Below are 26,569 nucleotides of genomic sequence, written 5' to 3' on the forward strand. Positions count from 1 at the left end.
CCTGCTCACATCCTCAAAAATCTGGTTTCTTTAAGGGGCAGGCTAAGGATGATAGCCATCAGAACAAGCTTCCTAAATGCTGTGGGGTTGTTTTCTCTCTTTTTAAATAAGGAAAATGGGATGATCCATAAAACCTTTAGTCCCATTAACCCCATAGTTCATTGCACTGAAATACCCTATTTATTATTATCATGATTTCCCACCCACCAGAATGTTTTCGATCTTTGTATAGGAGGGGTAGATAAGAAAGAGACATACAAACCCCAACATGATTCAGAAAATTATAGTTTTAATGTTGACACAAGGAACTTGTGCAATGTTTCCCAGCAAGCAAGCAATCAGGCTACCTGAAAAACAAATCCTACTCTGAGGCCTCCAATATTCAATAAACAAGACACTTTGTCAACACATAGCTATGTTTTACAGAAAGAACAAAAGCAAGACAAGGACAATGCAGACAAAGGGATTATCAATACAGTATATGGCATATTCTTCTGAGACAATTTTTTTTACCCTGGTGATCAGTACAGAAAAACAGTTGCATCAGCAGCTGATAGAACTGAAATATAAATCCTGCTGATAAGCATATCTGACAAGGAAATTGATGGAGTCAAATCTCCTGTGGTTAGACAATGTGTGTTACATGGCAGTTGTCTGTTTCATCCAGAAATAAGGTGCTGAAGACATCATTAAAAAATGTAGGGTGGTATTTGCAGGCTCTGTCACAGTCAGGATTAAAGTTCACCTCCAAGATCTGAGGCTGCATAATTCTTTTCCCTGTCAAGGTAAACACAAACATTGCTGCTTAATACAAACTCTACAGAGATCCCAAATCACTATTTTTCTTTAATCCAGAAATTATAGAAAATTATTGGAAAAAGCATCTTTTGTGACCCAAACTGCCAAGCCAGTAGGGGGTTTTTGTTTCAGTAGGTTGGTTTTTATCGGAGTGACTGAAGTATGTTCTACCTTCATTATCCAGAGGACAATTATCCAACAGATTCTGGAACTACTGTGCTAATTCAGTGCCTCCTCTGGAATGAGAATTTGCAGCCATTCAATATGATCTCCCTGAATCAGCTGTTTTGCTTGTCAGTCTCAAACATCTTCAAGAAAACTCTGCTTCTCCTTTCACATTTCAGTACAAACCTTGCTTTCTTAAACCTCCTAGGTATTTAGCAGTCCTGTTCCTTTAACTGCAGCCACCCCCATCTGCCACTTCATACCACTCCTAAAGGAAGTCAGGAAATTTAACTTTCTCTTAAAACTTCATCAGTTCTGAATCAAATGCATTCTGTGCAGAGAAAACCAAAGGATTTTGTTTAACGTCTGGTGTTGAGATTGTTAAGTGAGGAACAACCTTCTGATGGATAAGTGAATCCTACTGTGCTTTGCACAGGAGCAACAAATCTCTTTGTCCACAGGCTGCCCACAGCTTTACAGCATTGCCACTGGCACCACCCCTCACTTTCAAAAGGCCAGGGACCTGTGCAGCTCATGTTCAGCCAGGCATGTAATGTGAGGTTGGTTCTTTTACTACAGTAGCTGTCCTCAATCCAGTAATGTTTGTGAGCTGCTTTGCTTATCCCATTCAGGACACCTCTGGGACAGGTGAAAGAGGATCCAGTGTGAACATAGCAAAACACATTTAACCCTTGCTCCACCTCATCTCAGCAGCAAAGGCTCCATTTTATATCTCCTGTTTCTCAATCATTTCCCTCCATGAAAGCAACTCAATCTTCACAGAATCAGTCCCTGCAGCAGTGGCCATGGGGCACTCACCCAACACACAACATCTAATTGCTCTGCAGGCAAACGGGCCCAGGCAATCAACTTCTGTGTCCCAGAGAACCCAGTACCACACAAAGAGAGTATGCTCAGCTCCCTTCAGTATCCCTGGCAGTTCTCTTCGTGTTGGCACCTCTGCTACTTTTTTACCTCTACAAGGAACACATGTCTGAGTCAGGGACATTTACAGAACACTTCTGAGCCTCCTAGTGAGACAACAAACTATTCTGTCTGGCAGACTTTGCTACCAGTCCTCCATACTCCACAGCTGCCTGGAAGAAAGGCTTCAGGTAGGCAGCCATGCTGTGGCACTAACATGAAGCAGCCTCACTCACATGTTCTTGCAGAGACTTGGTAACAGCTGAATGTCAGCCCTGAGGACATCAACAGCACTGAAATGGTGAATGTGGTCCCTTCCCTGCCACAGTAAGTCACTGAGCACCGAACACTGCTCTAAGCCTGGAAGCCACAGGCAATTAGATGTCTCCAAGATTTTCATAGAGAGTTGTGTATTTCAGACATTTGTTTGGGGTTTTTTGTGTGTGTGGTGGTTTGATTGGATTCTTTTGGCCCCCCCCCCCCCATCCCCCTGTTGTTTTGCTCTGTTTTTCTCCAAACAGAGAACAACAGCAGCAGGGAAACAAGGATGCAGCCCAGCAGCTGGCAGCTGCATCACTCCTGTTGAGCAGCATGGCAGATGCTATCCCCACAAATTTGCAACTTCAGGTGTCAGTGGGAGGCACAGAGAACAGACTTCTGAAAAGGTCCACAAACATAAACAATTCAACACTCAAATAAAGAGCTTCTCACCATCTCTGCTGGTGTCCCACTTAAGCATCAAGTCAATGGCATATATCGCTCTTGAAGATGGATAATCACAGATGCCAAGAGGGGCAGGTTTAGATGTAGCAGCTTGGAACAATTCAGCAAATGCCTTAAAAATACTCGCCTAATAACAGAAAAAGCAGTGAATTCTGAATGAGCAGTGAGCTTCCATAAAAGCAACACACGTTTCTAAGCACTTAATTCATGCAGTGTTTGAAAGGGTTTGTATAAATTGCACTACACAACAGATGAAAATCTGCACAGTACTGGCTTCCAAATGTGCATTTAGACCTAATGCCAACACAAAGAAAGAACTCAGCACCAGGCAATATCCATGGACTTTTCTGGGAAGCCAATGAATACTATGGAAATCCTAAAAATAGTGCATTTAACATTATAATTAACGCCCTTCTCAGGCATTATGCCAAGTATTGCACTTATGTGTAGAGGAGGGGAAAAAGAAAACCTAGGAGAGTTCTGTGAAAACCAGCAGTACAATTGTGAGATTCTTGCTTTTTTTCCTGACTATTCAGTTGTAGTCTTGCTTTGTTTTGTTCTGCAATGAAAAATCTTCTACCTATTTATACCCCTAAGAATGGTGGGGGGGACATAGAAATTTGAAGAATGTATTACATAGGTATTTTGAAAAACAGTCAAATATCCAATCTGGAAATGAAATAAACCAGGAAGAACACAGAGATGTGAGTTTTAGCATTGAATTTATGCTGCAGTGAATCATTCCCTCTATTTTTTGTACACTGTACCACATTGGATAACCTACAGGATGTATTTTTACATCTCTCTTTTCACCCCTTGTAGTCTCTTTCAGACTATTTTAAAACCTGTCACAGTCTGAGTATACAAGGTTCTAGTTAAAACAAATGTGAATTAATCTAGGAAATCAAGTCACAGTTGGATAATTTATGCACTTTTGAATGAATATGCACATATAAAGGCTCAGCTATCATTCACTCTGTTTCTTCCAGCTCCTAATAAATATGGAAGAATGAAAGAATTCAGTTTTGTGCATGTTTCTGAAGCAGCTCTTCACATTCAGCTTTTTCTTTCAAGCACGAATCACAGGAAAAATGAAAATCAATGAGAAGGCCCTCATGTGCCTTCCTGCATGTTTTATGGCACTGTAGTATTTGGAGCTTCCTTTTTACAGTAAAAAAATGCCCTGGTATGAGAGAGCCATCTGTGTTCTTGTGAAAAGTCATCTGTGCAAGGAGCAGGGACAGGGCTCTGGCAAGGCTTCTAACACAGAGAAGCTGGAGCAGCAGCAGCAAACTCTACACTTGGGAGTGGTCAGGACTGGCTGTATTGCTACGTCCAACATAAAGAATTATCACAGTGTGATCATGAAGTAAAATTCTCAAATTATAAAATACAATCCTCTAACAATCAAGTATTTGAGGGCAAATTACACAGTTTGAAGTAAAGGTTAACATATGATCTCCTTTGTGATACACATGAAATATGTCTTCTAAGAAAAAAAAAATCCTAACAATCCAAGACTTTTGGAAAAGCTGATTTGCTGAGTATAAAAAACCCAAAACACATAATGAACATTTACATGAAAAAGATGAGTTGCTGACTTACTTGCACTGTTGTCCAAGGATATTCAGGATATTGTTTTTCAAACAGAGGAATAAAGTCTTCACAGTGCACCTAAAACAGTTCAGTAACATCAAAGGCTGTCTTGGTCAGGAATGACAAGAGAATGGAGCATCAAATATATTTGCCATTCATACAAATGCAAGTAGAGAACTAGGGAATTAAGACAGCTCCTGAATACCTTCCTTGTTGCAGGATTTCTTGTTGTAAAAGATCACACTAAGGCTTTGACAATGACAGGCTGTTGTTTTTTATAGTTCTTTTATTGTCTCTCTCAATGTGGATTCCATTCAGAACATAGGTTTGTATTACTTCAGATAACCACAGGTGACTGGGGCAAAGAGGGGAAAGAGTCTAGGAAAGTATTTGCTTAGGACTTCAGGTGTTTTGAACACCCTGTTGAAGTGGATGTGAAACAGACTATTTGCTAACAGCAAACACCAGAAGATTTTCTACCAACAGAAAGGTGAGGGAGTGTTTTGGGCAGTTTGCTTACCTGTTTCAATGTCGCACCAGGAGCGTAATTCATGACGGTGAAATGCTTCTCGTAGTCATCCAAGTCATCAAGCGAGAACACCCTAAGGAACAGAACAACTCCTCAGTTTGAGGGCTCCGTGTCAGCAGGTGCAGCCTGCGAGGGGAGGGCAGCACCTGTTGGAGAAGCGCAGCCAGAACACGTCGTAGCTGTAGAGCCGCAGGGGCTGCACCGAGCGCAGCAGCACCACATAGCGCACGTCGAACTTCACCAGCCCCACGTCCTCGCGCTCAAACAGCACCGGCTCCTCGATGTACTTGCACACCACCTACAGCACAGCACAGCACAGGGACAGCTCAGGTGAAATGCAAGTGTCACTGCACCTCGGTGACTTAGGGCAGCCCTGCCTGCATTTCAGCTTTTCCCCAGAAAGGTGCACAAATAGACAACGTTGCTTTTGTTCACACTCTGACTACAGGGTGTGGAAACACGGAGGCCAGGATGTTCTCATTTTTAAAAATCACAGATTTCTAACTCTGGTGACCTTGCTGTTTTGCAACAATTGTGAAGCAATTCCGTGTGCATTTCTGTACCTCAGAAAACACATGCAGTCCACACGTCACCAACAAATGGTGCTGAAGCGAGCTCCAGTGCTCACACACAGTGAGGTACAGGTGGATGTTGCAGGCTCCCTGTAAAAAGCTCCATAACTCATCTCCTGTTGGCAAGGGTGGTCCTTTGTGCCACTGAGCAATAACAACCAACCAGGGGACAGAAGCAATAATGTTCCCAAATTGATGAGCAATGCTAACTACAGTCAGTGTGTCTGTCTGCCAGCCTGAGGACTGGCTTTACAGCAGCACCACGCTGGAGTACCCCTTATTGCCAGGGCAAGTTTTATTCTTTACATAAGGCAACATCAGGCTCTGAGTTCATCTTTGCAACAATTGGAGTTTACCAATTTGCAACTGAATCTACTCTGAACTGTATGCTTATGGCCAGCATATGTATTTTGAAGAATAAATTTCCTTTGTATTTTCAGACCTCGTTCTATGAAGCAGTTTTTTCAGCTTTGCTTTTTAAATCCCATTCAAAACTATGCCCTCTCACCTTTGGGCTGCTTTCCCTGTGCCTGATGATACTGTTCAGGTTGTTGGTGATGTGGGTATCCAGGCTTCTGGCCAGGTTCCATGGTTTGCATATCCAGTGATTATCTTCTCCTCTGGGAGAGAAAGTGAGAGAGCAATACCTGTAAGTATCCACCTCATTCATCCGGCTAAATATCCATTTGGCTGGATACATGTCTTCTCCTGAAAAAATACTTTATAAAGCTGTGGGCTACACTGCAAGAATTAAGACTTCTGCTGACAGCTGGGAGGAGTAGGTCTTAGGAATAAGGGAGAGAAAAGGCAGTGGTACCTTTCACAAATTTTTTTTTTTTTTTAGTTAGGGCCTAACTCTGTCTCACTGTTTATCTCCTTCTACTGCATCTGACTCCATCAAAAGGGGAAAACAACCCATCAACAGCAACACCATGAACAGGCACAACCAAGTCACAGTGTGGAATTGTTCTGCTAGGAGCCTGAGAACACTCTGGCAGGGTAGTGTGCAATTTTCCAAGTTGGTCCCTACTGACACCTCAAAATCCTTCACATTAAATGACACCAGAACTCATCTCTTTGGGAAAAAAACCACACAGTTTATCAGCAGCTCACATGACAGGAAAATAAAACCACACCACCATTGTCTCACTTTCTAGCCCCCAGACACCTCCTGGGGCAAAATTCTTTGAGATATCCTTGAGAAAATCCAGCAATATGCTGGTCTTTCCACCTATCTTTTCAAGTCAGGACAGGGTGATGCTTGACGTCCTTTCCTCAAACTATTAAAGTATCATAAAGTGAGCTAAAGATAGCATTTAACTTCTGTTTTGTTTGTTTGAAAATTCCTACCACCTCCTTCCCATTAAGCTTACATACACACTGCATGCACTGTCAGTCCTTGATGCTGAAAAGGAATTAAACTACCACAATGAGGGACACGTGGCAGGTGTGCTCTCTCCTGGTCAATGCCAGTCCATGAGACATTATGAATAGCAAATAATGGCCAAATGAAACACCTGGCAGGTGTCACCATAATAAACAAGCATCACCAAAGCAGCAACCTTTCAACCACAGTACTCCATGCCAGACAGAGCAGTAGCAAATGCTCTCTTTCTCTCTCACAAGAAGAGAAATCATAATTTCCACCCAAGGGAGCTGCACCAGCAGAAGTGTGGATTTAAAACCCTAAAGCTCCACAACTGCTTCAGTCTAACACCAATTTTACTTTCATAACCTTACAGAACCCAAGTACTTTAAACATTTTCCATTCCGGCTTAAGTACAAGAACAACTGCTACTGTTCCCTTGAAATAAAATCCCACACTTGTTGCAAACATATTTTGAGGCTCTGTATATCTGTTAAACACAAGAGGCAAGATCCTGACTAGGAAAAGAGCAAAGGACTTCAACTATGTATTCAAATCACAGCAAAGTTTCTGGGTTTCAAACTGCATTGCTTAATTACTTTTACCTAAAATAAAAACCTAAAAAGCCTCCACTTGTCAGGTAAAATTCACTTGAATATAAATGCAGCAAGAACTAAATCATGGTAGTGCAACAGCTGCCAAGACCAAAATGTGGGCTCCTGGTCTTTGAGGAAAGTGAGATCAAGACAGGACAGAACCTAAGGCAAAGGAAACACAAGTCACCTTCTGTCTCGTTGCTGGAAGCAGCTGATAAACTGAGGCAATTCTGTCTCGAGGTTAAAAGTCCGAGGCAACCACCTGGGCCCATCTGGTCCTCCAGCTCGTCTAGCAATGGATGCCAGGCAGTCTTTGACAGTCAGGAGGTTCTCACATGGGAACTGGTTCACCATTACCTCAGGCCTCTCCTCACTTAGCTTCCTACAACGCAAACAAGTGCTTGGTGAAGGGGGAAGGCTGGGGAGGCCTTTGGGAACACAGTTTTTATAGAAAAGAAATTTAAAAATAAGTATTATCAGGGGAATAATGAATCCCATAATTAATTAACCTATAATCTTTGAAGTGTGAGAAGTTGTAGAGGATATCTGCCTCTCCCTCGTTGTCTGTGAATACAAAACGGGGATGTGTCAGGCTGTTGAGAACTTGAGGAATGTCTGTGAAAACCCTAGAAGAAAGAAGCACACAAAAGAAGAAAAATGTCAGTTTAGTTCCTGAAACTGATCAACTAATGCTTGAATAGAAAAAAAACTTTTATGTTTTTTTCCTGTATACACTCTCTGTGACAATCTCTTCTTGATTCACAAAAACAACTTAAATTGAAGTGGGATAGATAAAAAACTTGTGAGAGATTACCTAAAAATTATCTATTTTGAGATAGAAATATCAAAGGTAGTTTAGCTCTGACAGCTTCATAAAAACAACAGTTCAGAAGATGATGACTAAACCCCTGACACAGAAGAGTAACATGAATTCACTGTTCTATATGAAATATCCAGAAATAAGAGTGGTCTTGTGAATGCCTTCACTCCTGAAAGAGCTCTAAAAATCAACTTGCTGTCATCCACATGAAAGAAAGTCATAGGAAATCTTGTCAGCTTAATTCTGTAGCTTCAGAAGATTATTTTTGTTTGTTCAGAACTGTAAATAACCCAAACATATGAAAGTAGGTACATTAGGTATATGCTGGGAATACAGAAAACTTTCAGGCTTGATACAAACTCCCTCTCAACCTCATTTAAAATCATACAAAACACCAACCCAAACCTCACATACATTTCAGAATGTAACCAAGAATGAGGTAAATTGTTGTATATCTTAGGAAAGTTCCCTCTCAAATAAAACCAGTGACTTGGGTGCTAAAATAAGCAGATAGAAATAATGGTTATTTTGATGACTTTATAGCTTTAAGTGATGCCACTTAATTCAGAATTCAGCATGTTAACTCAAAAAGCAAGACTGTTTTTTATATCATTCTCATGGTAAGGAAACATTTGAACAGAATAAAAAACCACTAATTTTTTCCATGAGAAACTATTCTATTCTCCCTTCTCTCCAGATCTAGTCTAAACAGTTGTAGAACTTTCCTCTCCTCCTCCACTACTAACCAATTGGAAAATATATTCCCCTGAGAGACACATCTCTAACTTCTCTAAAAAGATGAGCTTCAGAAATAGCCCAGTCACAGGGGGAAATAAATTCTTTAAAAAGCAAAGTATGTAAGGTGCTTTGCATAGCTCCATGTGTGAGATATTGTAATATTTATACTATTTATGCTGAAGCCTGTAACTGACAGAGCTGACTTCACTCTGGATGAAGGGAATCAGCCTGTTGAAAGAAGCCACCAGTCCTTCCTCACTGTTGCAAGAGAACAAAATTAGTATTTCCACAGAGTCCAAGTAGCATTTCTTCCTGCAATTTGTGGCTTCTTGGCTTCTCCTTGTAAGTTTGCACACAAGGGGAAGTGTAATACCAAATGTACTGGATCCACTACAAGTACTGCCAAACCCACAAGCTCCCCTAACATCCACTGGTTTGGAGTAACTGTTAGTCCTTGCTGGAGCAAGAGGAAATCAAAGTGGTGACCTAAAGACAAAAGGCCAATTATATAATGCTGTAACAAAGTTCTGAAGCATCCAAAATCTCCACACAAATAGGCAAGAAAGAACACATGCAGCACAAGAAGTACTAAAATTGAAGTTGTTCAGAAAATCCCAAACTGGTTCTTTACAAACACACCCTACAAGTCACTATCCTGCAAAGATCCAGTCCCAGAGCACTCAGGATTACATATTTGAAGACTTGCTTAAAATGCAGCACAAAAGTAATAGGGGAGCTCAATTTAGCTTTAAGTGCAAGAACATCATTGCAATAAGATGAGGGAGGTTAAGATTAGAGAGGAAATAAGGCCATTTCATTTGTTCTAAGGTAATACACTGATAATGCCACAAAAAGATACACAGAGGTAAGGAATGCACCAAGTCCCATTCTGGCTTTGGCAGAGGGCAGAACACCTCCACTGCAATCCTGTATTATCAGCCAAGCTATTTTGGACCTTTCAGTCCAGTATCAGTGACACACTGAACTAATGAAGCCAGCTAACCATGCCTCCCAAATGATGGGTTTTTTCCCCTGGTCTCACTGAAGTCCTGGTAGGGATGCTATGAACTCTGGGATTAAAGATGACATTCAGTGAAATGATACAAGTAAGATAAATATGTTTAGATGTTACTTATCTTTAAACTCAAAATATTTAAAGCTAGGAAGCAGTTATGAGAATCAACTTCCACAGCACAGAGCTGACAAGACCAACCAAAACAAAGAGTTGCCTCATAACAGCTCTTTGGACATTTTAAAACAGTAACTGATGTAGCTGAAAAGAAACATGAAAGAGAAGATCAAAAGAAACAGAGATGATCAAGCCCAACACCAACTGGAAAGACTTTCCCTAATAAATCTGTCTTTGAAGCATTTAGTTCTTTGATTCTTTTTTTCCATTCAGCAATCAGCACAGCTGGATAGAACAATCTCCCTAGGGCAGCAGTTACTATGCTACAAGCCCTAATTAAACCTATAAATTTGCTGTATCAAACTAATTGTACTCACTCCCCTGCTTTTCAGGGCTCAGGTTAAACATTTATTTGATCTTCCACTCTCTGTCTTAACTCTGTTTGGATACTAGATGACTAAGAGTTTGTTCCAGGTTCTAAAGTTTGCAGCGTGAACTTCTTCTGAATCCCCTAAAACAGCAGCAATCCACAAAGGAGAGCACAAACATTACTAACAGGCTACACCCATCTACCCAGCTCCACATGTTCCCATCTGTCTGCCCAGGATGACAGCCCTAAAACCTTTAGAGAAAGCCAAGAGCACTGGAAGGCTGCAGCTCCCACTCAGTCATCTGGACTCTGAGATGCTGCTCTACCTGTGGAGGAACATTAGTACACAAAATTCAGAGCATGAGAGAGACCTCATAGCCTTCTGTCCAGATATGAACAAGATAAAGGAAAAGGGAGGGAAGCCCTTAAGAGTACATTGACTGGGTGTGGATTAAATTTCTTAGAAGAAAAGTGGGAAGAATTTCATGTGCTTCCCCCTCCTTCTCTGCCTAATGTGAATGCCATTCATTTGAAATGTAAGATACAAACTAAAGAGGTAAGTAGGGAAAAATATGTGTTTCTCAACACCCTAAGTATTGCCTTCTGCCTCTATCAGAATGCATCTGACTTTGACTCCTGTATCTGAGTACATCAGATGAAAAGTATCAGCTTTTGCTTATCCTCACAGTCACGTAACCAGAGATTTCAACCACAAATGAAACCTTGACTACCACTGGGCAAGTTAACAAATCTCTCTCCACAAGAAGTGACTTCTGATCCTCAGTAGTTCTTCAGTGTGAGTACACCTACCAAATACATTTTAGTGCAACTTTACCATTTAAGCAAAAGGTTTCAAGCAAGAACTGTGATCCCAGTGTCAGAGCACAAACACCCCGGAGTGCAACTCACAGCACATGCTAAGCAATGGTTTGTTCTGGAATAAAACCAGTAACAAGGCAGCCTGGCCATGCAGCACCACCGTTTTTGCTCAAAAAAATCCCTTATCTTTGCAATGTTCTTCCAGCTTTCTTCTGAAATGGTTTCACAGCATACAGCTCATTTTTGTAGTAAACACATGTCCAATTTAAAACATCCCAGGTTTTTATAGGATTCCTGTTTGGTAATGCCATCTGACAAGGGGAATAGTCTGTTATATTCACACAGCACAGAGCAACCCCTGTGGACATACATGCTATAATGCAGAAGACAAGTCTTTAGTGTCTCTTCTACACCTTATATCATTCTTAGTGAAAACAACACTGTGTAACTTAGTGTTAAAACATGATGCAACTTTTCTTTCACCCAGAAGGTGGCACTTACTAAAAAAAGGAAACAGAAAACCAAACTAAATTTACTTTTTAGAAATTATGTAAGTGACAATTCGTTCACTTTGAAGAATAAATCCAAGAGCGGTAACTAGTAAGTCAGAATTTTAGGCAAGTGGCTCCATACAAACCTCCCTTTAACTTGCCTCTGTTGTTCAAAGATGGAAAAGGCTGTTCAGCCTGAACACACTGCAATTACTGCACATAATTGTGGTAAGAAAACATTTTGTTTGTGGATACATACTTGAAAACTTTGTCTTTGGCATAAACTGGTGGATTTATCGCTACAGGAAGTTTTTCCTTGTTTTCTGCTAAAATTGCCTAGAAAACAGAAAACCACAAAAAGTTAATTCCAGTCAGAATGAAAGAGTCCATTGCATGTCTTACTCCATTCTCTTTGGTGCAAGTGAATTTTAGCAAAATTACAATTCCATTATGTTGTGTACTATGTTGTTCAGAAAAAAAAAAATCAGTACAAGAACAGAGGCAGAAAGAAATCCTAACAGTAAAAAGGAGTAAGAAATAAGGCTTCAAGATCAGGGCACATCAACACTGCTGAATGACCCTGAGAAATTCTTGTCTCCTAAACATGAAAAAAAAAATTCCTCAAATCACAGCCAACCATATGCAATAGAAGACAAAGTTGTTGTACTTCCAACAAAATGGAAGACTGACCATTTAGTTGTGATAGTTTGTTACAGATGACTAAAAAAATTATAGGATGTTGGAAGCCAATTCTGCTCCTGTGAAAATGAGCAAAACGTTTTCTGCAGTCTTCAGCAGCAACCATGCCTGCAATGTCTCTCTCTATCCTGTACAGCCCCCCTCTGACTGCTAAAAGGAAATACACTTCTGTATCCCTGCGGATGCCCTGCAAAAGGAAAGCAGCTCTCAGAAACTCTGGGACAGAAGAAGTACATCTTGAGAAAGAAAAGCAGCTGCTGCTGTGCAACAGGCTCTTTGAATTCCAGCTGATCCAGACTGTCATAAATTGCAGTGAGGTGTCTGTCCAGCCACATGTGCACCTCTTTACCCTTAAGGTTGGTAAAGCAATAAAATCCTGCTTAAGTGGAAAGACAAACAAAACCACAATGGTAATCAAAGATCTTAGACATCACCTTCTGAAACAGACTGGGCAGGAACAAATACAAAATAATGGTTGCAGCCACTCCAGAAAAAGAAAGTAGCTTGTACTTTTAAGGTGAGAAGATTACAATTCTCAGAACAGTACCAGAGGATGCATTACTGTGTTTTTTGCTGCTCAAACCCAGGGAGCTGTTGAAATCTCCCTAGTCCCATGAGATACTTCCTCCATCCCAGACATTTCATTAGAAGCTGCCTCCCCTGACACTTGTTCCTGCAATCAGTGCCCCATCATCACCCACAGTATCATTTAAGTTACAGTCTTTGTGGTCTGTGTTGGAAACCAGAATTGGATAACAGAATAAAAAACAGGTATCAAAAAGTTAAGTCAAAATGTTGCTGAGTTGCCACAGCAACTGGGATTATTTTACATATAATGAGAACTGTCAGCAACATGGTATCTCTTTCTAGCTGTATCACCTTTCTAGCTGTATCTAGATGTATCTCTTTCTAGCTGTGTCACCTTTGGTGTCTAGGGATGTGGCATGCCCCGAGCCACTCCTCACTGGTTTGTCACTAGCTGAGACTTTCTTTTACTCTAGAATGTCTAGCAGTAAATGAAAGCTCTGTTGGTTGGTTCCAGCATCAGTAGAGCTCTCATCTCCCCTCAACAGCTGAGTGGCAGAGACAGTTTAAAAAAAAAAGCTACCTTGAAAAGATGTTTTTAAGGTAGAGTGGTAAAGGAGGATTCTGGACTCATTTAACTTGACCCGATCATACCAAAACAGAATTAAAACATGCAAAAGTTGCCTTCTCTGAGACCAAGGCACTTTTGCCAAGAGAATACATATAAGACAAACTCTGGGTGCATTGCTGTTCCTCTGTTAATGCAAAGTACAGGTCTTCCAAAAATGCAAAATCACAACCAATCAATCTGCCTTAGGTTACAAGACAGCCCAGTTATTATGAGTGTACAACTTTACCTAGCAGAAGGTTAACTTCACTTCTGACTAGATATTGTTAATAACAAGCTGGATGGAGCATTTTCTGCTTCTCATCCACCATAAAGAAACATAAGGTTGGGGTTTAGAAGCTGCAGTTTGAATGCTATTAGTAGCCAGTAGCATCCTCATAGGTATCAGTTTCCTCATTTTTCTAATATGTGAATCTCATGTAGACATTGTTCATGACAAGGAGATTCCAAACATTCATTTCACATCCTTAAAACATCCCAAACGTTTATTAGAAAGGAAACAAACTGAATCAGTACTTTAGAAGAGTGCCATCAACTTAAAAATGTTTCTGCTCCAATATTTATTAGTTCTAAACCACAACATAGCCCAGCATCCAGTCTGAAAAATTAAACTTTTCTTAAAATAATAAAACAAATCTTTCTGTAATTCAAGACTGAACAGCAATGCTACAATAACAAATTCAATCAATAAGCCTATTAGGCAATGTATCAAACATCTACCTGGAAGATGGATGCCTCATATGAAGTACCTTGTAGTGTGCTTATAAAAATAGCCATGCAATACAGCAATAAAATATTAGAACTTGTTTATGTTGCTCCAGTATTTAAACACTTAGATATTACGTATAAGACATTTCTTGTCTCACTGTGCTTTGAATTGTTTTTTTATTTTAATGGCTGTCCTTTGAATCAGTCTTTAAAAAGAAGCAAAATCAGAATTCTTGCAATGCTTTTCTAGACTCTGCCTCTTCTTAAAAGAGATAAGATATGGAATTAACCTGTTAAAATCATACCTGGTAATGCTCATCTGGTGGCTCTGGAGTAGAAGAGCTGACATCCAACACTTCAGGCACCCAGGGTAACAAAACACACTTCCTGATCAGGCGATCCGTCTCCCCGTGAGCGTAATCACGAGTGACTTCATCTGCACCAAAACCAGGAGAACCTTTAGGAGCTGCCTTTCATTTCCCACTGAAAATCTTCAAATGACAGCTGCACAGTCAATACCAGCACAACTTTTGTTATTTAAATAAAAATTAGAGATAATTAATGAAACGTGATAAAAGAAGTATTATTCAGGATGTTTATCTTCTCCACGTGATGGAGGTAGAGGGTGGCCCCTGATTAAGATTACAGGAATAAATCATTGGCCTGGTGTTTCCCAACTTTCAGAGCCTAACTTTCTGACTCAAAGCTACAAACACAGATTTTAAGGGATTTTTTTTTAATCCCTCAGATGACTGAATTTGCAGTTTCACTAAGGTAGTGATGCAAGATTTAAATTCTCTGTCAATAAAACAATAGCAACATTTTTGGACTGCTAAAAGGTCTGTATCCTAAAATACAGAAATATTAGCCAGAGAGAACTTTTATATTTGACAGTGTTACAAGAATGCAGCCATTTTGGTCTTGAAACATTTATTCTACTGTGAAATGTTCAATGATTTTTTAAGAACTGGCCCATTTTCTATTGCAAGCTTAAAAGAAAACCCCAGCTCCTCAGACACACACTCACCACCAGTTTCAAGGTCTCTCAAAGGCCAGAGAATCGTGTAAGCAATTTGTTGAGGCATATAAAACAGAGGTGCTGCTGCAAAACTTGGCTGGTCTGAATGCTGAATGCGTGATCCAAATTCATCCATGATGTACCAGACAGGAACCTTCTCCTCTGCAGTCTGCATGAATAAACAGAGGGGGACATCTCACACACATGGACTGCAGAAAAAGCTCCATGAGACAGAGGCACTGGCAGCACCCCTACACCACTTCTCAGATTCCTGCTTCAGCCTCCTCTTTCTTGTGCTACTGCTATTGCCTACCAGACCCACTTTCCCTGAACCAAACCAGCTGCTTAAGACAGCTAAACCAGCAGAAGGCTGCTTGGTAGGATTAGTTTTCCTTCAGTTTCTCTCAGAATCAATCAGCTAAAAAGTGTCTGAAGTTTAAGTGTGAAGGAGAGCAACATTGCCACCTGCAACAACAGCTGGCTGCAAGTGTGGAGGCTGCACTGTCAAAGTGCCCCTTCCTGCAACACTCATCACGAAAAAATCCTGAATGAGAAAATAAACTTTAAATTGCTTGGTAGCACTAATGTGGCCTTTTTATGGAGGCAGAAATGGAGCAGAGAGAGTAGACTTGAGATATTTCCTAGAAAAGTGAACAGAAGACAAGTTCAGCTACAGGATGAATTAATTGTCTTCTGGAAAATCACTTTCCAAGTAGTAACACAGATAATTCCATTTCACTCACAAGCTATTCATGACAAATTGAGAAACAAAGAGATAGGATAGAAAGACTCAGAGATACTGTTCAGATTTCCCTTTCATTTAAGGAAAAAGTCACACTGAATCCCCTTCTCAGGGATTTTTCAGACCTGATTCTACTGTGAGTTAAATTTGAGCTTAAATGATAAAGATGACCAGTCCAGAGAACAATCTCAAGATCCTGAGCTAATAGGGGCAGTCTGATCATGCTCTCACTTCTCAGGGCTAGCCCTGCCCATTCTGCAAGGGGCTGAGGCCAAAGAATTCATCTTTCTCCTCTTTAATTCAAAAGACTCAAAAAAACATTGGAGCTCCAATGCAAACAGTACAATAGGGTTTTCACCTGCACCCCAAGGGTTGTATTCCCTCAAAAACGGCATGTGTGCACTTGAAGCGTTTGAAGGCTCAAGACACGTTTGCACAGTGCTGAAGGGCTAGAGAGGGCAGGGTGACCAAATCTGGTGTGGTCTTACCCACACACCCTAAAAGCAGCATCTGCTCTCCTTCCAATGAGAAAGAATGCCTGTAAGGATCTTTGCTAATATTCATGTATTGGAACGTATCCACCCCAAAATTTTTAGCATCCCGTACAGTCTTACCCCTTGAGAGAGCTGGTAGGTCTGGCTGTACTTCCACATTTCCTGCAGCACTTGCTCGATGCTGCCCTCGTCAGGGATCTCTCCGTGGAAGGGGATGCCCATGAGGTTGGCCATCCTGTGCAGCAGGCCGGGCACGTGGCGCAGCTGGTGCCGCGCGTGCTCCACGCGGAAGGTCCAGGCGTGGTCGACGAGGAACACGCTGCAGGAGAGTTGGGGTGGCATCACACCCCGGGGTGCTGTTACCCCCAGGGCTCTCTCACACACACACACACGTGCTCTGAACAAATGCTGCCTTTCCCTGGAGATGGTGTGATAGCTAATCTGCTCTGAGTCACAAAGTCACTCCCTGAGCACACACTGGGGCACTGCAGGAGCAACTTTCCAGCAGTAATTTACACTCTGGTTTTGCTCTAGAAAGCTTATGGTGCATTAGTGAGCATTTCCATAAAAATGAGGAGCAGATAAAGAACAGGCACTCAGTTTATGAGTTTATTCCCATTAAAAGCCAAGAACACAAATGCCATCCCTTTTTACCACTATGAACTCTACTGCAACAACCTGATAGTCTTGCCTTAACCAGGAAAACAATACACTGTTTTGAAAAATTACTTGAGGACCTTGTTAGCCACAGGGTTAGTGATATCTACTGTCATCTGTAAAGCCAGGTGGAGAAGTCTGATCATCAGAAGCCTGTATGTGCTATTAAAAGAAAATGAGCAATAAGTTTCAATCGTTTCCATTTGTTTTGGTTTTTTTCCTTTGGGTAGGGGTGGGGTGTGTCACCAAATCATTTTTAGAAAAAATTGCATTGCTTAAAAAATTTACAATCTAACCTAAAATAAAACCATACATATCTGGCACAGCTTCCCTTGACAAGTTTAATCCTTGCTTAGGCTGCATGACTTTTAGAAAAAACCACAGTTTTTCAAACAGAAGGGTTCTTCACATTTTGGTGATATCATCTGCTGAACAATTACAGAGAAAAATCTGAATTCTACTTGCTAGCAAAATCCCCACACCACACAAAATACCCTCCACAACACCTATATTTCAGAAAGCTAAAAATATATTAGCTGTCACATAAGGCAAATATGGTTGAACAATTATTGTATCCCAGATTCCACACACACATGAAACCTAACTTAATTTTAAAATTAAAGACTCCTATGAATGCTAAGGTCAAGCTCTTTCAAAGAATGCTAAGGTCAGGCTCTTTCAAAATGTTAGCAAACAGGTGTATTGGTGTTCTGCTCCCACATTCAAACTACCTGAATGCTGCAAAGAAGCCCAAGATTATCACAGGAGCTGGTTTTGAACTTGATAATTCAAGAGTATTCTCAGATTTAGAAAGGTGATTACTTAGGATAAGGCTGGGCACATACCTATGAATCTTTGTTGGTTTTACTCATCAAGCTTAATTTAAATTTTTAGGTTTTGCATGTTTACCAAAGATCTAAAAAGTATGAATGGTCTCAAAGAAGTTTTACAGAACTGAGCAGAACTGAACTTAGATCTCCAGCAGAGATGACTTCATCTCACTGCTTTTCATTAATGTATGACAAATACCCTGTTCTGTATCTGAAACCAGTAAGAACACAAAAAGCAGTACTATAACATAAAGTTGTTTCTTACACAACTTTATACTAGTCTTATACATGCCTCCTAGTCTTACATTCATGACAGATAAGCTGATTGTTAGCGAGAGAACAGTAATTTAATATATTGAATTCCACACACATGCACACGACCACTCTTGAATTATATTTCAGCCAACTGAAGGAAATGGAAGCCCATAGAATATTACTGTGAGTACCTTGGCATGAAGTTTGTGGAGATCACAAGTATTTCTTTAGTTTTTTTTCCACAGGCACACAGTCTTGCAGATACAAAGGTTTGCTTTATTTCTGCAGAAATCATTTCAAGGTTGCCTTTTCCTTATTTTCTCCCCGAGTTTACTAAAAAACAATTTCTAAGTATCTTCCTGCATGACTTAAAAAGGAACCACATTAGGATATTTGTGCTCCCAGTACCCTTTGCAAGGGGTGCTTCATAGCATGCATCTTTCCTCAAACATACAGCTATGTCTTAGAGGTGGAAAAGAGGATTTCTGAATAGGTTCCAACAAGTCTCAAAGCAAGTCACTATTATTTTAGGGTTTCACACTACTCAAAGACTGAACAATATTTTCAAAATCACAACTCACCTATTGGGATTAGAGGCTTGAAGTCCATTCTCATTTGTTACAATAACTTTGAAACAAGGTCCATTTCCAGGATTTGGTTTCTTTTTAAATTGTTCTTCCATTTCTTCATCAACTTCTTCTTCCTCATCCACCTCTTCTACTTGCATTATTCCAAAGTAGTCACCAGCATCAAATATCTGAGATGGAAAGTGCAGAAAATATCATGCAACGGGATAAGATAGAACTCTGATATGCACAATGAGACACCTGCAGACATTTCTTTCCTGTAATCTGATAAAAAATGGCATTTTTAACTTAAGAGATGAATGAACAACAGTATTTATTCTTTCACATTTTAATAGAGCTATTTGTTTGGGAAGTTTCTTTAGTCAATATTGGCAGGAAGCTTTGTTGGTTTCTTTGGCAGCAGCAGGTCTACTAACGACTGCCTATCAGTTTAACGTCTCATTAAGAATTTTAGAGGCTGAAAACAGAATACCCTTGCTCAACCTTTGCTAAAATCAGTAATTTAAGACCTGCAAAACCGAGTGCTCCACAACCAGGCTGAAGTACATTAAGGTCCCTGAAGAAAAAGAGCTTTTCCCAATTGAGTTCTGAACCAGTTATGAAATCTCAGCCTGCTTCTCTCTCTCTTCTTTCCCTATTAAAGGAACTATCAGTGCTCACTCACCCCCAGGTAAATTGGGAGACTCCTTATATTGCTATATATAAAATTAAGTTTCATACACTTATGTCTACTAAGGTGCTGAAAGGGGTTTGTTTACATTCTTGCCTACTCTGGATGCAACAACTCCATCTAGAACATACAGAAATGAGGGCAGTCACCACACAGGGCTCCCTTCCCAAACAGCGGGCTTGCATATCTGGCAGAACTAAGACTCTGCTGACAATTCTCATCATTTCAAAATGAAGACATGCTTTTAGAAGACAAAAATAGGTAAAGCCTCCAAAGACTGTTGAAATTTTTCAGAAAGAATTATTTTGCTAGAATCACTCACACAGGCATGGGCAGACAGATCATTTGCCTCAATCTAATATGACTAAAAAGTAGCAGGGAAGGAGAAAGGTCTAAAGTGTGAGCTCTCAAGTTACTGGTTCAACACTCCAAACCTGCAATGGTTCAACACACAGCCTGCAATGCCACATTATTAAAATTCATTACTTCTATATATTGACAACTTCTTAGCTGTAAAATGCCAGTGGCAGCAACAAGCTTCCATTTGTTCAGGTGAGTGTTTCTACAGGACAATTATTTTTGCTAAGCCTCAACAGGAAGATGAGGAAATCAACTCCACAATTGTGAAGAAAGGGCACCTAGAAAAAGCAGACAGTTGCTCAAAGAGGGAGTGTCCACCATTACAGGGAGAAAGTCAGCAGGACAGCAACAGCTACTTCTCATCTTAAGCCACAGCTCACAGATCAGATCCAAGTGAAGAAGTATCTGAAATTCCCTTCTGAGGAACAGGGGATGGTATTTTCCTCTGGGATGGTGGAAGCAAAGGGGAGGGGACCATGTTGGATAAAAAATCATAGAATGTCTTGGGTTAGAAGGGACCTTAAAAGATCGTCTTGGTTCCATCCCTGCTGCCATGGGCAGGGATGCCTTCCAGATGCTAACAATAGCTAACAGCTATTAGCTGTTATTAGCTAACAGCTTCTTAGCACACAGCTTCTTAGCTAAATGCTAAGGAGATGCTAACAGTATGTTGGCTAATACATGCATATGCATCTTTTTAGGGTAAAGAAAATTACTCTCCAAACAAACTTACTAGAGATTAAAACCACACCTATTAAAAAAAAAATCAGAAATTTAGTTTCTTTCACTTCAGCAGGTATCAAAATAGCAGTTCCAATTTATTTCTAGTTTTCCAGTTGCTAGAAGAGGATAACATTACTCAGTAATAAGCAGTATCAAAACCTCTTGCTGTTCTAATAGTAGCTTTCAATTCTTTTTCAAGTCTCTGCACAGTTACCTTGAAAATTTGTAGTTATTGAACTTCATGTAGCTGCAGGCAGGTCCCAGAAAAAGGAAGAGCCCTTCCCTGTGCTCACAACTAATTTTTGTCAGATTGGCTCCCAGCTGGGTGAGCTCCCTGGTCAGGTTAAGGGCACAAATGCTAATCCCAGCCCATGGCAGCCAGCAAAAGCAGTGCCAGGAAACATGTTCCACTCTTCCCTGAAGTGACACTTCAGTGCTCCTGCCTGGATCAAGGGCCATCCTCAACAACCTCATTAGCCAGCAAGAAGCAACAGGCAAGTGAATGGGAATCATCAGAAAATGAAAAGTGCAAGTGTGACTCAGGGGAGCCACTTGGTATGTGCTGCATCGTGGCACTGTGTGTGTTTTCCACACTTGGTTTTTGTCTTAAGGAGTTTGTGAGAGGGACAGGAGGCCAGCCAGCGGCTGACTCAGCTTCAGCCTTCCCTCAGGACAGGCTCCACCTGTTTACCAAACACCCACAATGAATATCGAGTTCCTCCATAACACTAAGGGGAAGCTGTTGCATTTATATTTTATTTTATTTTATTATATTTAATATCATCTCAAGACTGAAAAATGAAGGGATTCCAAATGCCCTAAGCCAAAGTTTGGTCTTTCCCTCTGACAAATTATCAGATACACAAGGCTGTAGCAGTCGCATTTAGCAAAAATCTCCACTTTTAATACCTTTACAGAATTATGCTTAATGAAAAATTTCTTCTAGAGAATTTATAACCACTTAAAAGTGAACTATGTGTATTCCTCACCCAAAGCAAATCACACTTCTCGCAGCAGCAGCAGCTCAAGACCACCTTAATCAGTGGCTTTTTGTGAGGGTTTTGCTGATTTTTAAACTCATAATTGATAATACAAGCAGTTCAGCAGTTCACGGATGGGTTTGGCAGAAGCACCTCGTTGTCAGTGTGGATACACAGACAGTTCTGTGTGTCCTCTCTTCCTCCCTCCCTTTGAGCCAGGCTGTCACACTGAACCTATTAACACAGCAGCTCCATTAAGGGAATCTTAAGTAAGCTCCTTAAGCAAAAACCAGCTGGATAAGATCACACCACCAATCTGAAAAGTAATCTCTGGCTTGAAGCAGAACAGGGAGAGCTCACATTAAGTATTCCACCAGTGCAACCAATAACTTCTAGACAGCAAAAAGGTACCAACACATTCCAGTGGCACAACTGCTTGCAAGCAAAACATGTTTGGGCAAAAATCCCTCCCTCTGCATGTTCAGGTACAGTTCCAACCTAACCAACCCCAGCAAACCAGAGAACTTGATACCAAAGCAGGTACATGTCACGACAATTACCACACAGGCATCTCTAGCAAATTCTTTTAGGGCACACTGCAAACTGCTTTGAAGGCCACAGGTAACCTCTAAGCAACAGGCTGCCTTCCACTGCTCTGGAAAATAAAATCTAGCAGTATTATCATGCTGCATTCCTTCTAGTAATTAATTAAGAGCCTCCATTTCTAACTGGGATGAAACTCTAAGTGGTCTTTTGCCAGCAGCATCTGAGGGCTACAAAAATCTTCCTGCATTACAGAGAAATATAACTGCAAAATAACTTAGTGTATGGCTGGAATAGAAAAAGAAAAGATTATGAATAAATTAGATGCAGGCACTGTATTTTCCAGGCTTATAAACATACTATACAGTTTATTCAAGAGCATAAGAAACATTCACTACACTAGAAACAGAATTTCAGCACTTATAATGAATGATTACATATGCATATATTTTATTTTTCAAGTTTCTGCCAGAAACACAAAAAGAATTTCCTCCCAACAGATGCTGAATGTTAAATGCAAATGAATAACTAAAGGCAGGTTTACCGATCTAGCAGTTACACCATGTTTTGAATGAGCAATCCAATTACATAATGCTCTCAGAAGGAAACCTGCTCCAGCAGATCCCAAGGTAAATTAAAAAAAAACTAAAAACAACCAAACCCTCCACTTCTCACAGGCTTTGGTGTACACAGTGGAGGGAGGGTTGAAATATGTGTGACAGTGTTGAATAACAGTTGCTTGGGCTGGGTTCTAGAGGTATTGATGCAAGAGATATTTTTATCTGTATTATAGATGCAAATTTTTCAAGTTCTATGCTAGAAAGTTTTAATCTTTGCAGCAGGTTAGGACAAAGGAAAAATTCCTCCTATTTAACACATGTCACAAGAAACATCCTATGTTCTACACTGCCCTGGGGTTTTGCCCCCTGAGTTATATTTTATTACCTAGATTCCCAAAACCATTTCACCCCTTCCCCTCACCTCCTTTTCTTTCTTTACTGCTGCTCCTCCAGCCATTCTGCATAGTCCAGTTCTAAGTAAGGTCCTGTGACTCTGTCTCTACCTCCTCAAGAGGTTATCCCACTCCACAGCACTCCTCACAGTAACTTTTCCTGGACACCCCAATTTTCTCCATATCCTTTTGCCCTTCTTCTGGGCAAAAACCAGGAGCTGCAGCAGTAGAGACAAGCACTCAGCAGCTTGCTTTATCTTCCAAAGCTCACTGAAATAATTAAGTCTCTTTTTCCACACACACTGCTACATTTAGTACAGAAGAGCCTGCTCAGCCACTACTGCAAGTAAAATGAAGCAGCAGGAGCAGTCTGCTGCCTTAGGGCATGTGCTTTCTTCCTTCTGCCTTTCATCATCCCAGCCCCCGTAAAAACATCAGCACCAGGGATCTCTCCTCGCTCTATTGTCCTACCTTCTCAGTGTTACACCCTCCCAGCAAAGCTGCTAACAAGCAAGGATTTCAGCCACAGGTCACAAATCTCAAGCCTGCATTAGGTCACAGCACAGGTTCAGTTTGCTACCTCCAGCTTCACACCGGCATGTGGAAACATAACAGCTCTCAACTTTGGGTTTTCTATACTGTCTTCTGTTCCATCCTCTTCCAGGACATCCCTTCTCATACCCTCCTACCTAAGCAGAGCAGCAGATATTCTGTGGTGGTGTTCCCAGGGGTCCCAGGATGAGGGAAGAGATGAGAAAGTTGACTCCATGTTTCAGGAGGCTGATTTATTATTTTATGATATATACTACACTAAAACTATACTAAAATAATAGAAGAAAGGATTTCATCAGAAGGCTAGCTAAGAATAGAAAAGGAATGATAACAAAGGCTTGTGACTGACCGAGACAGTCCAGACAGCTGGACTGTGATTGGCCATTAATTAGAAACAACCACAGGAGACCAATCAAAGATGCACCTGTTGCATTCCACAGCAGCAGATAACAAATGTTTACATTTTGTTTCTGAGGCCTCTCGGCTTCTAGGAGAAAAAATCCTAAGGAAAGGATTTTTCATAAAACAAGTCTGTGACAATATTCCTGCTCCAAGTTCCTTGCATGAATACTTACTGAGGGGGATGTAATTCCACAAGGAGTTTGTGACTGGGCATATGCTTGAGATAGTATAGATTTTCAGTAATCTTCTCTGTAATAAACACATATTCCTGTTATTAACACCACCACACAACAGACTGAAAGCTGCAGGAACATAATCAGACCTTTCCTGACTATAAACACTCATATCATGACTTGCAATGCTTTTCTCCTGTTCCTACTTTGGAGCTGAGATGGGGAAAAGAAGCACTCAGGTAATTAGAAATTACTTTACCTGTACATGGGTGTTAAACTGCAGTTCCCTCATCTTCTCTACCATTCTATAGTACCAGCTCAAACTTCTCACCCCATCTCACCCATTTCTTCACTGCTTATCCTGCCTTCCAGCAAACCAACACTAGTTGCTTTCTCCAGTTATCAGATCTCTTTCTCTCCCCAGGACTAGAAATTCACCTCATTCATATCCTCTTCTCCAGGTCAACTCTTCCAGTCTCCCTCAAGCACTCTCAATTCTCCAGACGAAAGGTTTTTGCCTCAGTTCCTTGTTCCTTTACTCCCACAAATCAAAGACAGCTTTCCTCATTACTGAGGCTGGGCTGCAGATGTGCAAACAGAAAAAACTGTCCAAATACAACCCGTGTCTTTACAATCTGTTTAAAATCACTCTTTTTCTTGTCTTTGTTTCTCTTCCCTTTCTCATCACAAAGCTCCAGGAAGCAAGCAGATGGTTGCTATAAAGGTGAAAAGGGATACTCCACCCTGCAGTGTGCCTGTGCCTCCACATTCCCTTTAGCTCAGGGCCAGGGGCAGCTTCACCTGAAGAATACTGCCCAAGCCAGATAACTCATGCACACATGAGATGAGCTGGCTGAGCTCTGCACAGTTATAAGTGACTGACTGCAGGGCAGATCTGCGTGGAAGTGAACTGGAAAAAAAATTAAAAATCAGGCAAAAGCCAATCCAAACCATAATGGATTACGATATGACAACATCCTGAGTCTAACACTACTACGGTTGCTGTTTTTTCTTAACTCTCTTTAGCATAAAAAGCTGAAGGGTTGAGGACATTGTCCTGCATTTGCCTGGGACAGAGATAATTTTTTTCTTTGAAGCTGGTAGAATGCTGTGGTTTTTTCGATTCATCACCTCTCTCCAGTACTGTATCGCTAGTTACGAGGCTTTCCAAACGCTTCCAAACTTCACGCCGACAACAAAAAGACGAAATCAGATATGTACAATACACCTGACGTCTTTTAGAGCCCCGAGCTGCAGTCTCGGTAACACAACCCGCACCGTGCCTTTCCCGCTGTCCCCTGCTGAGCAACACCGGGACTCTCTTCTTCGCCCAGGGCCGCAGGGGCTGCCCTCAGCACGGCTCTCCACGGCCATTCCCACGCCGCCGCTCGCCCATCTCGGGGCTGCTCCCTCAGCGCGGCTCTCCCCCAGCCCGGGGCTGCCCTCCGGGGCTGCTCCCTCAGCGCCGCTCTCCCGTGCGGAGCCGCCCCAGCGCCGCTCACCCACCTCTCCGCGCAGTTTGCGGCTCAGGCTCTCCCAGTATTGCGTGGGGACCCGCGATGCGCGGAGCGCAGCCCCATGCAGGGCCACGAAGGCCGCCAGATCCTCCTCGCCCTCTCCCGCCATGGCCGGGCCGGAACGCGCCGGGCGGGGCCGAGGGCGGGCGGGGAGGCGGGAGCGGCGCTCGGGGCGTTCCCGGAGCGTTCCCGGAGACGCCGGGGGTTCGGCTCCGGAGCGTGGTGAGAGCCGTGGGCCCCGGTAGCGCCGGGGCGGTTTCAGACACCCTGGAGGAGAAGGGCCCGGAGGAGGCTTCAGTCTGCCGAGCAGATGCGGGTTCTGCTTCTCTTTTGTTCTTCTTCTGCCCTTGAGCGTTTATAAAATTCCCAGTGTTTGTGGTGCAGTGCTGGCCACAACATGTTTTTTATTTCCCCGGTGTTTTAGGGGCTCTTCTGAAAGGCCCCAGCCACAGCCCCTGAAGTGGGTTCCGGGTGGGATGTGAGGCATGGCAGGCACTGATTGCTGGCCACAGCCGTGGGAATTGCTTTGTGTAAGTTGTGATGCTCAGGAAAAACATAGTGTCAGTCATTTATTGAATTAAACCTTTTTTATTTTGAACGTTGACAAGGAAATTTTAACATGTAAGCCTGACTTAAACATCTGTCAGTACAAGAGGGAGTGTGTTTTTTGCAAGAACCCGTAGTGGAGTGCTGGCTTCTCAGTTCTTTCATTGGATGGTTTAGAAGAGATTTCTGAGAAAATCTCTTCCTTCCAAGATTTTGTGGGGAATAGCCTAAACCAGTTTAACCTGAGGCTTTTTAAACATTACTGCTAGCTTTGGTCTTGTCTCAGGTATGGTTGTAAAGCTCCAAGAGCGAAGCCAGTTGTCTGACACTGCTCAGAGCACAGGTCAGGGCTTTGCTGTGCCCGCTGCTGCT

The 26,569-nt window shown here is 41.6% G+C and overlaps 1 protein-coding gene across 1 annotated transcript; it reads right to left on the reverse strand.

The window, feature by feature from the left end:
- Window positions 1-269: 269 nt before the first annotated feature.
- TTLL12 (tubulin tyrosine ligase like 12) lies at window positions 270-25,804 on the reverse strand. Its single transcript, XM_054632007.2, has 14 exons — window positions 25,641-25,804; window positions 18,774-18,949; window positions 16,571-16,769; window positions 15,224-15,383; window positions 14,502-14,632; window positions 11,896-11,972; window positions 7,779-7,895; window positions 7,457-7,651; window positions 5,816-5,927; window positions 4,882-5,033; window positions 4,727-4,808; window positions 4,216-4,284; window positions 2,599-2,737; window positions 270-777 (listed from the first exon to the last, which is right to left on the reverse strand). The coding sequence occupies exons 1-14, from the start codon at window positions 25,758-25,760 to the stop codon at window positions 626-628; spliced, it is 1,881 nt and encodes a 626-aa protein (XP_054487982.2). The 5' UTR covers window positions 25,761-25,804; the 3' UTR covers window positions 270-625.
- Between the last annotated feature and the right edge of the window lie 765 nt (window positions 25,805-26,569).

Source organism: Agelaius phoeniceus, chromosome 5 (assembly GCF_051311805.1).
Source record: "Agelaius phoeniceus isolate bAgePho1 chromosome 5, bAgePho1.hap1, whole genome shotgun sequence".
NCBI lineage: Eukaryota > Metazoa > Chordata > Aves > Passeriformes > Icteridae > Agelaius > Agelaius phoeniceus.

What these genes read in the sequence shown, in the direction of transcription:
- TTLL12 (XM_054632007.2), bottom strand. Translation starts at nt 25,760, where the DNA reads ATGGCGGGAGAGGGCGAGGAGGATCTGGCGGCCTTCGTGGCCCTGCAT. An exon ending in ACAGGGAAAGCAGCCCAAAG is followed by an intron (nt 5,034 to 5,815) that starts GTGAGAGGGCAT and finishes GCTGTGCTGTAG; the next exon opens with GTGGTGTGCAAGTACATCGA. An exon ending in TGGCTGCGCTTCTCCAACAG is followed by an intron (nt 4,809 to 4,881) that starts GTGCTGCCCTCC and finishes TCTGTTCCTTAG; the next exon opens with GGTGTTCTCGCTTGATGACT.